At 31.5% G+C, this 13,675-nt stretch overlaps 1 protein-coding gene across 2 annotated transcripts in view; it reads right to left on the bottom strand.

Annotated features, from left to right (window-relative positions):
* Positions 1–191: 191 nt before the first annotated feature.
* LOC111710186 (protein shank) overlaps positions 192–13,675 on the bottom strand; it is a 45,157-nt gene continuing 31,673 nt past the window's right edge. For both annotated transcript variants that reach the window (XM_023484243.1, XM_023484245.1), the window contains 5 exons: positions 12,484–12,619; positions 12,182–12,247; positions 1,034–1,084; positions 691–756; positions 192–344 (listed from right to left, as the gene is read on the bottom strand). In XM_023484243.1, the coding sequence (XP_023340011.1) occupies positions 207–344; positions 691–756; positions 1,034–1,084; positions 12,182–12,247; positions 12,484–12,619 (457 nt within the window). In that variant the 3' untranslated portion in view covers positions 192–206. The remainder of the gene's footprint in view (positions 345–690; positions 757–1,033; positions 1,085–12,181; positions 12,248–12,483; positions 12,620–13,675) is intronic.

The following is a 13,675-nucleotide window of genomic DNA, read 5'->3' as shown; positions in this document are numbered from 1 at the left end:
ATATATTAGGTCTTTAGGGAAATCGCTAAGTAGCGAAACAACTTTTCTGAATACGAACTAAAAATTGAATTAATCTGGAGATTTATAAAAAGATGAGATAAAGCATTTGATCTCGATATCCCCAAATTCTATAGTTTTCAGCTCTGGTGTCTACCTACCCTGTTTTAACCCTGTTTATTCTGCAATAGCTTGTGTATTTATTCTGTTCAATATCTACAGTGAAAATGCCACGCGGAAAAGCGGCGCCGCGCACACTGAATTTGTACCTGGTATGCAGTTTGACCGGCGTAGTTGAGAACTTCTCTATCCGCTCCTCGGAATAGAAGAAGTCGGGCACACCCATCCTGACAAAGAACATAAATTATCTTTTTTAATTTCTATCTTTTTTCTATTTATCTATCTATTTATCGATCTATTTATTTATTTAACTATTTATCTATCTGATTACCTACCTATTTTTCTAATTATTTATCTAACTATTTATTCTATTAATCTATCTATTTATCGATCTATTTATTCATATATTGATTTATTTTCTTAGTTATTTATTTATCTATTTATCTATTTATCTATTTATCTATTTATCTATCTAATCACCTATCTATTTATCTATCCATCTATACATCTATGCATCTATTCATCATCCATATATACACCAATCCATATATCCATCTATCTATCTATCTATACCTGATTATTGACAGCACAGACATGTAAAGGTGTATTCCCACTTGCATTTCTCGCATTGCAATCCGCCTAAAACATAAAATCTTCAGGTTTCAGACAAACATATTAGGAAAATTATTGTCAATAGTTTTCAAACATAATCCAAATATATCTTTACAATAAAGCTTTTCGCTCATATATTTGTATGTATGTTAGCTATAGCTGGTCAAACGGCTGGACCGAATGAACTGAATTTTTTGAGGTAACCTTTGAGTACCACGGGGTTAACATAGACTATAATTTTTTTTCAAAATTAAAAAAAAATGTTGACCGGGTAAACTTCAGCTTGTATAATATAAAAATTAACCTGATAAAAAAGCAGGTACTCCAAATGCTGAACAAGTCCACTGCGACAACACTAAAAATAAAAAATAATGATAAAAATTGTTTTTCAAGTTTTGCATTAAGATTATATTATAGTTTAGAAAATACATATCACAATCAAAGGAGTGAGGGGAAGGGAGCAAAGCTGAGTTTAAATCCCCGGAAATTTATTGAAATAGTTAATCAAGTTGGGGGAAGGAAGGAATTAACATGGAGGGGGGGGGGCTAATACAAATTCAAATTCATAATTCAATTATTGGATATGAGAAATTTGAAAGGGTGGAGATGAATAGTTAAACTCTAAATGAATGAATGAATGAATTGTTGAACAGATCGTTATGATAGATGTAAAGCAAATAGATTTAGTAGAGAAAAAGATAGATAAAAAACTGGATGGAATTTATTATCAAGACACAACCTAGAATTTGTTTTTCATAAAAAATAAATGTTCACAATTTTTTTGTTGAATCTCTCATGAATCCAACAGGTTTATTTATAAATATAAAACCCTTGAAATTTATTAGCCATGTCTGCCCCTAAATGAAAAGACGGGGATGATTTTATCTGAGATGTCTGAGCTCACTTTAAGGCCAGCAGGACATCTTGAAAAAAAAACTAGGTTACAATCCAGTTAACTGAGTTTTGAGGCAGGTTTTTAAATCTTGCTAACTCATTGGACAAATGGTAACCGTTCCATTCCATAAATCCATGATATCGTTCCATGTAACTGGTTCCTTTGCCTTGTTCAATTTCCTTTAACAATACATGTATTTGGTTCTTTCATTCATTTCATAGAAATTTTTCCTGGAACCATGAATGTAACAGTTCTTTTATCCATTTAATGGAATTTTTCCTGGAACTATGAATGTAATTGGTTCATTTATCCATTTCATGGAATTTGTCCTTGAACCGTGAACGTAATTGGTTCATTTATCCATTTAATGGAAATTTTTCCTGAAACCTTAAATGTAATTGGTTCACTTATCCATTTAATGGAAATTTTTCCTGGAAATATGAATGTAATTGGTTCTTTTATCCATTTTATGGAATTTTTTCCTGTAACCCATGAATGTAACAGTTCTTTTATCCATTTAATGGAATTTTTCCTGGAACCATGAATGTAATTGGTTCCTTTATCCATTTCATGGGACTTTTCCTGAAACCATGAATGTTTAATGTTATTTCATCCATTTTCTGGAACTATTTCCTGGAACCATGAATGTAATGGTTCCTTTATCCATTTCATAGAAACTTTTCCTGAAACCAGAAATGTAATTGGTTCTTTTATCCATCTCCTGGAAATTTTTCCTGGAACTATGAAAGTATTAGTGCCTTCATTTATTTCCTGGAACTTTTTCCTGGAACCATGAATGTAATTGGTTCCTTTATCCATTTCAAGGAAATTTTTCCTTGAACCATGAATGTAACTGGTTCTTTAATCCATTGCATGGAAATTTTTCCTGGAACCAGGGAATGTAACTGATCTCCTAACCTGGAGTAGTCCTTTAAACCTTGAAATTCCAACCTGTATGTATATTCTGTATATTCGGTATGGAACACCTAAGAACACCAAATTGAAACCAAGATTTTTATCTTTCTTCATGGACCATCCCCCCCCTTTCCCTTCCTCTTTAATGTTCTACCCCCCCCCACCCTGCCTCTTGTGTCATGATATTCCAACAACGCAACCCCCCTCCCCCACCAACATCATGATCTTACCCTACCCCCTAAATAATTTGCAGAAGCCCTAAAGGAAGTAATATTGTTTATCCAAAAATGGTAGTTAATATTTACGCCTGCAGTAAACCCCTTATAGAATTAGAATTTCATACAAAAATGTAGAATGCAATTATGTATGCAGTAGTAGCATCTATCCTTAAATGCAGTTTTACTCACAGGATCAAGTATAAAATGAATTAAAATTTAATGCTATTTCGGGGGGTTTTTTGTTCTTAGAGTAGATTTTCAAAATTTTCATAAATAATTTTTTTCCCGTTCTTTATTCAAATACATTTTTAAAATTTGTTTTTATGTCTGCCTATCCTGAAAGTGCCATTATGTATGCAGTAACACAAAGATCTTCAATTACTTGAAACTGAAGAAGGCAGTGAAGAAAAACAACAAAAAAAGGATAAATTTGGGTTTATACTCTATTGTGTAAAGTTATACAACAGCTTCTGTTGCATCGAACAATGTTATGAATAATAGTTGTATGAAGGGAGTAAAATGTATATAATAAAGCAAGACATTCGCATATATGTTTTCCCTATAGCCGGCACAACAGCTGGACCGAATGGGCTGAATTTAATATTTTTAGGGAACCCAGGTGTATCCCTGGGGTACCATAGGCTAAAATATTAACTAAATTTTTTTCTTTCAAAAATCAATTTTTTCTTTTATTCTACGGGCAACGCCGGGCACTTCAGCTAGTTAAAAATAAACGTCAACATTGCACATTTTCACGGGAAAGATTTCGAAAAATTATCCGACGCAGAATTTCTTAACTTGCATATTGTGAAATTTGTTTAATACAAATTTAAACATGCTAAAAGGATCTGTTGATCTCTGAAAACAAAGATCAAAAACAAATTCTTTTAATGTCCTTAAAAAAATTAAAAATAATTATTATGCTACATTTGGTTTATAAGGAAAAATTGGTGTATAAAAAAACAAGCTTATCGGCGAACAAAAATTTAATACATTTCTATTTCATACAGAAAATTTCATGCTTGCTTTTAAAAATAATTAATTTTCCCAAAAAGTTTGGCTTTTGGATGAATTTAAAACCTAAAAACTGCTCTTGTATCGAGCGATTTTTTAAACAATGTCTTTTAGAAATAATATATATGCATGAGTTTCTTACTAAAGATCAGTCAATATATGAAATCAAAACCCTGACTTGATTGAAGAGCGTGTCTAAGATTACAAAACTAGCTTAAAAGAATACGTAAAAAGTAAAAAATGGGTAATCGAGAACTTTTTAAACCAAACTTAGAACATGTCCCTGGTTCCCATTGTTCCCCCAACTAAAATTTGAGGCAAATCGGTTTAGGGGTTCCCGTGTAATGATTGGACAACCAAACAGACATACAGAGATTACTACTTTATATATATATAAGATGCTTGCTCCTAATCCACAGTTTGTCTTACACTCTAATAAATGTTCTCCTGTCTTACATAATGCAGAGGGATATGTTCGTGAGATTATCCAGAGTGTCAAAGAAAAAAAATTCAAAATTGAAAATTTTTATTAGAAAAAGAAAAAGGTTTATACCAACATTTTGAGACTGACCCTTCACACCTTTCATACTCTTGACAAGATTTTATATTTGTTTGGGGGACACCCTGTAAAGAAAAATGGGTTTCAAACATTTATCCAAGCCTATATCCAAGCCTATATCTAAGCCATGTCTCTACACAATAGAAGTCAAGGCCTGAAATTGTCCTGACCAAGGCCAGGCTTTTAAATGTGTGACAGAAATTATTTTGAAATATTTCACTTTCTTTTGGAACACAAACTTGAAAACGGTTTCTTTATCCTGAATAAGAGTAAACTAGTAGACTAGTATAAGAGTAAACAATAGACTAGAATAAGAGTAAACTAATAGACTAGAATAAGAATAAACTAATAGACTTGAATAAGAGTAAACTAGTAGTCTAACTACAAAACTTAAAAGATTCTGGCCCAGAAAAGTAGACAGGGAGATTTAAAGTTAATCTGAGAAAAATTTAAAACAAATTAGTTATCTTAAACTTTATATATTATTCTTATTGTTAAAGACGTACTCTGAGATCTATTGCACTGAAAGTCTATATAAACCCAGTAGACAATAAACTAGGGCAAAAACTCTGATCCTTTCACATTGCTTTCATGAAACAGTGAATCCATCTTGATATAAGAAAAAAATGATTGAGCTGCTAATTCTTCCCCAATGATGTAAACTTAAATAATAATTTCAATGTCACATAAATCCGCAATTCCCTTTTAAAGAGAATCCACAGTTGAAAGTAAACAGTTTTAAGATAAAAAGATATCACATAAATCCTTGGTCAGACACAGGTTAAGGTGACAAAAACTTATTTCTATAACCTTTAAAAAATTAAAATGTATGCTTATTTTCGCACAAATTTTCACTCAGCAAAATGTTACTTTTTAATGAAAAAAATTGTAATTCCTTATGTCCCTTCTTCAAGGTTTAGTATCATAAATATCCCTCTATTATTAAAATCCTAAAAAGGAGAAATGTTCAAAGAAAATTAGAATTCTGGACACAGGGTACATACTTTTCCTCCAACATTTACTCTTATTCTTATACATACAATAAATCCTACACTCAGGTCATAAAAAAGGAAAATCTCTATAAAAATATTAAAAATATTTCGCAAAATTTTTTGTTTATGGGGGGGAGATTTTATACTGTAATTTTTATAAAAAAAAGTAATTTTTTATTTGTTAGCAATATTTTATGTTTATTTTTGGGACTTTATTTTTTATGATGTATTAATTATTATTTCATGTAGATGAGGATTCAGTTAACATGAGAATAAACATTAAGGACGCACATTGGAACATACTTATTAGGACGCACATAGATACATACATCACATTAGCTTATTAGGACGCACATAGATACATACATCACATTAGCTTATTAGGACGCACATAGATACATACATCACATTAGCTTATTAGGACGCACATAGATACATACATCACATTAGCTTATTAGGACGCACATAGATACATACATCACATTAGCTTATTAGGACGCACATAGATACATACATCACATTAGCTTATTAGGACGCACATAGATANATTTGAAAAATATTAGAATTGTGTGCCTGCTCCTGTATGTTTATTAGATTAGCAGAATGGAAACTTGGAATATTCCAAATTATCCAAATGTTGGAATTGCAATAGTGAGTTTCTCAGTTCTCTTGGATGCCAACAATTATAAGAGGGGGGAGGGCTTAGAATTGTGTAGTTTTGAACCAGGGGTTTATATTATTCGAATTATTTCCCCATCCTAAAAAGATGCTAATGGTGAGTGGTTTTAAAAACAAATATTTTGATTGAGAAAATCAACTTTTCCTGTAAAGGGAAGAGGGAGGGGGAGGGGGTTAAAGCCAAACCGGAAGTTCAGATAAGTTGAAAAAAATACAATAAGGGATACAGATCATGGTTAACAAAAGGATAGCAACTATAACAACAACAATGTCGTGAAAGTATCACAAAGGAAGCCAAAGATGAAAGGTGTCATACTATCATATATGTTTGGATAGCTAAAGAGACTGCTTACGTAATTTCAATTGATTTATCCAGCAGAGATGAAAACAGAAAAACAACGTTATCCTACTCATTGTTAATTTGAATAAGGGTACCGTTGTGAATGAGAATCACTTGAAAATATGTAGATAGTCCCTTTAAGAAGAAGAAGGCAGCGCTTTAACTATGTGAATTTGAAAAATGCACTGCCTATTAAGAAATGCCTGAAGGGGCGTGAAACACCTCATTCTTTTTAACAGAAATCTTTTAATTACCATCCAGCTGGCTCATTTGCAAACATTTTCCTATTCATAACATTTAAAAATAACAATGTAATTATGTAACTATTAAGTTTTATGATAAAATTACAGGCAAGAGAATAAATGATTTTTACTAAATGTTTTATGAAAAATAAAAACATTCTTTGACAATAAAAACCTTTAGAGTAGACTAGAATAAGAGTAAACTAATAGACTAGAATAAGAGTAAACTAATAGACTAGAATAAGAGTAAACTAGTAGACTAGTATAAGAGTAAACTAATAGACTAGAATAAGAGTAAACTAATAGACTAGAGTTGGTAAGTTATAAACAAGCATAAACAACTAAACAAACCGCCATAATAAAACATTTAACTAACATTTACAGTTTCCTACAGTTGCAAATGGTTTAAACGTAAATAATCGTTTAAAAATTTTCACGGATTTTTCTCAAACTTTACCGCATTTTATGGATCATCTAATCAAACGTGATGAAATTTTATATAAGATTTTGTTCAATTTAGTAAACAAAAAACACTGGGGTTAGTAGGTTAAAAAGACTTACGACGAAAATATTTTCAATTCCATATTTATAACATTGAAAAATTGAAGATAAGCACAGGATAAATATATTGAATCTGCCAAACAAATTGATGTTTTTATTATCTATAAAAAGTTTTCTATGACACCCTATAGATGCTCTTAGATACTAGCTAGTAAAAGTTAAAGTGCACCAATCTGAAAATGAGTAGTTTAAAGGCTAGAATTAGGACTCGAAACCACCCAAATTTAATCTAAAAAATCGGACACTTGCAATGATAACGCTTTAGAGTACACCTGTGTGCAGTAAACTGAAAATTCATTAATTTTTTTAAATTTATAAAATCTGTATCAAAAATCTCTCCATCCAGCATTTTAAAAATAAAAAAAACTTCGTTTTCTCCNACCCTACACTAAGAACTTGTTCAGCATTAAGTTATAAAGTTAAGAATTGTTGGAAACTTTTGCACTTATGAATATTCAGTCAAAACTCTAGATTCTAGAGAAATAGAATAAAAAATATTGGATGACAAAGGTTTATGTTTCCTTAGATGACAATTTAAAAAAATGGATGGTAAAAAAATTTCCCATGGATGAACAAACTGGTTAAAAAGACTATGGATGAATGAATGGATGAATGAAAGAATGAATGAAACTCCAAGGATGGAAGGATGGATGCGAATGGATGAATTAAAAACCAAGTTTGGATGAGAATGAATGAATGAAACACCAAGGATGGAAGGATGGATGAGAATGGATGAGTTAAAAACCAAGGATGGATGAGAATGGATGAATGAAACACCAAGGATGGAAGGATGGATGAGAATGGATGAGTTAAAAACCAAGGATGGATGAGAATGGATGAATGAAACACCAAGGATGAATATTCTAAGATAATAAACTGATAACATTGATTGAAGGAGCAACAAATAAACACATTCCACAGGTTTGTGTACATAACATAAACAGACATATTCCACAGTTTAGTGTGCATAACATAAACAAACATACTCCACAGTTTAGTGTGCATAACATAAACAAACATACTCCACAGTTTAGTGTGCATAACATAAACAGACATATTCCACAGTTTTGTGTACATAGCTTAAACAAACATATTCCACATGTTTTTGTACATAACATAAACGCACATATTCCACAATTTTGTGCACATAACATAAACAAACATATTCTTCAGGCTTGTGTACATAACATACACAAACATATTCCACATTGGAAAATAGCTTTAGTGTTAACCAAAGAGATAATTTTAAACATTCATGATCAATTGAAAAAATTGCGAATACAAAAGTGTAAGAGAAGTATGTGAATCCGAATCCATCTTTTTACAGGACAGATCCAGAATCTTAATCCAGATCTAGGATCTTAATCCAGATCCAGGATCTCAATCCAGATCCGCATCCGGATGACTTGAAGTTGGATAGATTCAACCTGTGATTTCTGAGGTTAAATTGGAGTAGGATAAATGTTCTTCAACCTGTGATTTCCGAGGTTTTATTGGAGTAGGATAGATGTTCTTCAACCTGTGATTTCCGAAGTTTTAATGGAGTAGGATATATGTTCTTCAACCTGTGATTTCTGAGGGTTTTTGGAGTAATATAAATGTTCTTCAACCTGTAATTTCTGAGGTTTAATTTTAAACAGATGGATTTTGCTAGGTCCACTGACTTGTTAGGAAACGCCTCTTTCAACGCATCTATCTATCTATCACTGGCTACGCATTTAATAACGTAGCTTTTTCATATTTAATATTCATTTTACGCACTTTAAGAACGTATTTTCAAGTGCCCCTTTATTTATAGAATGTTCTTAACTTTTTATTTTTTAAATGTGGTGTCTAAGTAAAAGTGACTTGAGGAATACTGTCACAGAGACAATGGAGGAAATTGGCAGATTAAACGTTTTTAAACTAAGTCGATATTTTTTCCATTAGATAAGGTACTTTTGTAAATCGGACATTAACAAACCTTTTAAACGGCTCGGGTCATAAAAAATTTCAACGAAATTGGCTTTAAATATGTCACATGGTTTTCTTCTATATTTCGCTATATCTGGTTCTAATAACTATATCCTTATATCCATGGTCATCTATTTCTAATACATAAATCTATCTGATTAAACCCTCTCATGTTAGTTGTTAGATCTAATGGATCTAATATATTTATCTATCTATCTTTAGATAATATTAATGTAGCTAGTTAAAGGGTATTCAAGCAGTTGGCATGAATTCTAAACCTTTTATTCAACTCATATTTATCCTTTAGGCAGTGCTGGATCTTGTAATCTATATCTTTTAAGTATCAAAATATGGGACTAAAATATAGTACTTTTGATTCTCATATTGTATATTTAGAGATTGGAACTTTTGAATCTCATTTTAAATTCAGAGATCAAAACTTGTGTATCCTTAATCTTGACCGTTTGTTCTTGATATCCAATGCGGGCACTTTTAAATTTGAGATTAATGCTTGATCCCTCAAGTAAAGTTATCCACTCATGAATATGGAATTAAATTAATCCGAATGTTTGCATAAAATAGATATCAGTGCTTGATCCTGAGATTTACTACTCAAAAGTTATGACTTTGATCTATCTTTGCGACTGGATGTTGAAAACTTTTGATATTATGAAAAGACTGCTATATATCTAATAATAATTAAGCTTTAAGTATACAAGGTTGCAAAGTTAATTTAGAATATGAGGAAAGTAATCAGTTGTATTTTTGTATTTTTAAATGTTTGTATTTGTCTTGGTAACAAGTGGGACGAAGCACCATAAATTCCTAAATAGCAACGGACTGGAAGGTATTTATCTGACCTAACCCAGGGTCCGAGGAATCTAATGTTGAATTAAATCATCTGTTTAACAGATATGAAGCCCCGGTAAATACCATCGCTATCAATTAATCATAATTTGACAATCAATAAATCAACTCACTTTATATAGATAGATACATCTTAGAAACACCATGCTTATCAATAGAGAGATAGATAGATAGATGAACAGATAGATAGATAGATAAATAGATAGATGAATAAATAAATAGATTGATAAATAGATAAAATGTATTTGCACATTCAAAATTGATAAAATTTTAAGACATAAAAATCTTTTAATATTCGAATAATCAATTAAAAAAAGATGTAGGCACGGTCCATTGGATGAAAAGATTCAGAAATATCACATTATTTTATTTATTATTTTCTTTTAATTAAATAATCTTTTAACTTATCCTTTTCTTTAAATATCTTCGTTTATATATCCTTTTCTTATTCATTTATGCATTCATTCATCCTATCCCCTTTCATTTATGCATTCATTCATTTCTATTCATTCTTCATCTAATAATTCATTCATTAGTTTTGCGTCGTTTACTAATGCATTCCTATATTCATCTTTTCCTTTATACATTCATCCTTTCTTTCATACATTTATCCAATCATTCATTTATTCATTTATTTATTCATTCTAGCAGTTTTATTGCAGACCTAACAATGATTATGAAGTATTTTTATCTGCTTAAAAACAAAAGTAATAACTACTGACCTTAAGACAAGCAATTATTTAACATTGGGAGGTCTTAATGGGTTTTCTTTAACCCTAACATGTCGGAGTGAGGAGGGTAGGGGGGGGGGGATAGAAAGTAAGAACTGTGGTTATAACCATATGGTATTTAACAGGGTGGGGGCTATGTATGTATTTTACATTAGGCAAAATTTTGTTAAAAGTCATCTTGTAAAAGGAAGGGAGGGGTGGGGGGGGGACACTTGGTACCATTAATTACAAGGTGGACAGAAATTTAGAAACAGGTTACCTCCCTATTTAAAATATTGTATTTTCATCATATTTGCAAAACTAAAATTCCCCTCCACATCCTCCATTTTTTTTGTAGAAATATCCATGTTCATGCCTTTTCTACTCTAGACAATGTGTTTTCTCAATCTAACCCATTCAATCCAATTTGTCTACTTTTAACCAATATACCTTAAACTAACATAAATAATCCTCTCCTTACTCCCATCTACACTCCCCCCCTTTCATCCCATTAATATCATCCCCTCCCCCACTCCCATCTACATCCTCCACTCCCACACTCCCATCTACATGCCCCCAACCATCTGCTCAATCTCTATCCTTTCCTTTTTATCTTCATTCTCCATCCTACTTCCTGTACTTTCAAAGCTTAAAATTCTAAATCTGTTACTTTTATTAGAGATCCATTTTTCTCTAAAAGACAAATTTAACAAAAAAAACTATATTTTCTCAGTATCTTAAGAATTTCTTCTACTTAAAACCGAACTTAACAAATTACCATCACCCAAATGTCCCAAACTTCAGTCTCCGAACTGAATTCTAATTTGTGTCCAAGCCAGCAATTCAACAATCTCATTTGGCTTGAGCACATATGCAGTAAAAATTCCAATATTTCAACTTTAACCTTCAAAATATGCATAAACATACTCTTCAATACGGTTCTATTAGACAAAGGGGTAATTTTGAACCAAAGCAGTAATTACAGCTAATTAAGATAACGCAATTAACAAAATTGGATTGCAATCAGTGATTTTCTTTTTCAATTTGTTCTCTAGGAACATTTGAAACTTCCTGGAAATTCCGTCTCTGTGCAAAGAGTCTTTTTTCCTTGCAAAATGCATATCCATATCTTTCAAATGTGCAAAATTGATGATTTAAGGGTTTCTGGGTCTGCCAGATACATAAACTTATCCATGCAGTCAAAGCAGAAGTACTAAATAGGAGGGAAATGGGGAATAGGAAGGAAGTATGTCATACCCACATAGTAGCAAAGAAAAGAAACTGAAAAGATCTATGACAATGTTACAGATAGAAATAGTGATGAAGAGATTGGTAATGATTCTGAAGATCTTGATGCTTTTATATATTATGATAACCATAACATTGGAAATAATTTGTGAAGAGGATATAAAGAGATGAAAAGTGATTAAGAGCTAGATAATGATTAAAACATTGTTAATAAAAAACATGTTGATGATGATCTTAATGATCTGCTCCTGAAATCCTACCTGGTGAACTTCTGCCCAGCCCTGTAAATCCTGGGTTCCAATAACAGCTCTCTCATGCAGCAAAACCTGATCAATAACATTGAGATCATCCAATTAATCAATCAAATAAACCAATCGATCAATAAATCAATCAAGACCAGCAGAATATGCTGACAAATCATATATAAAACTCAAATATTATTTTGAGAACTAGTCATAAATCATATAAATCATTCATACTTGAAGTCACTCTAAGATTGCTTATTGATCCAAATAAAATTTGTTTACGTACAAATCTATCCATTGATAATGTTAAAACTAACCTGCGTGATGTTAGGATCGGTGTTCCCTGCAACTGAGAGGTAGAGAGGGGTGAGCCCCTTCCCGTCCCTATAGTTAGGGGAGCCTCCTAAATCCAACATGGTCTTCACAGCCTCATAGTTGTTACCACTTACACCCCTAAATTAAGAATAAAAAATTAAAATTTTAAAAATAAGAAACATAGGCCGTTTTCTCATGATTTACTATTGTAAATTAGGTTAGGTTTAGATAGATAGATAGTCAAGCAAGTTTGGGAACATTCAATAAAATAATAATAATAATCACAAAAAATAATTTGTTCTCAACACTCAATACTGGGAAACCAAATCTGAACTGGCTGTGTCATGATGTAATAATCAAAAACTGAATTTGGCTTGTTGAAAATTAGTTACAAGTGTAAAGCTTTAGATTCAGCATTATCATAAGGTATCTATTTTAACAGCATAATTTACAAGATACATGAACACAACCTAATGCTACGATTTTAAATCAAGGATTTTTTACATCACATAAAAACAAACATCTAATTTATTGTTTGAAAAATAAATTATTATTTGATATTTTGACTGAAATATTTCAATTCTTTTCTCCCTAACCCAGCCAAACGACAGACAGAATTAAATGACAATGAACATTGATGGTAGTAGATTTGTATAGAACTTGAAGAAAGAAATTAAAACCACTTTGAACAAGTGACACTCCTCTAATAGCCTGAAATAGCTTGAAATAGCCTGACATAACTTGATGAGGAAATGTATCAAGTTGTAAGATTAACTCCTTATCTAAATCCAGTTTACCAGGGTCTCAGGTTTTTATATCTGGGTGCATCTATTAACTGAATAAATCAGGATATTTATTTCAACATTTTAAGTGGAAAACTTGGATCTAATCAAATACAGTGCATCAAATTTTCGCTACAGAACATTTTAACTGGACCCCCAAAAATATGACCTGACCTACTCCAAAATGGCTAAATGTTTTGTTTTTTTTAAATCAGGAACTAAATTGTATCCATTTTTTAGCAAAATGGATCAGGAACCAAATGGAGACCTATACCTTAGTTAAGAAAGAAGTTTTCAAATGGCATGGAAAAGAAGGATAACTTCCTAAACTTCTTTAAATGGCATTGACAAGAAGGAAAACTTCCTAAACTTTTAACTATCATTTTCTAAATTTGATTCCCCCCCCCCCCCC

Source organism: Eurytemora carolleeae, unplaced genomic scaffold (genome assembly GCF_000591075.1).
Source record: "Eurytemora carolleeae unplaced genomic scaffold, Eaff_2.0 scaffold1037, whole genome shotgun sequence".
NCBI lineage: Eukaryota > Metazoa > Arthropoda > Copepoda > Calanoida > Temoridae > Eurytemora > Eurytemora carolleeae.
Note: the sequence above shows the minus strand (reverse complement) of the source record. Positions and strands in the feature narration are given on the sequence as shown.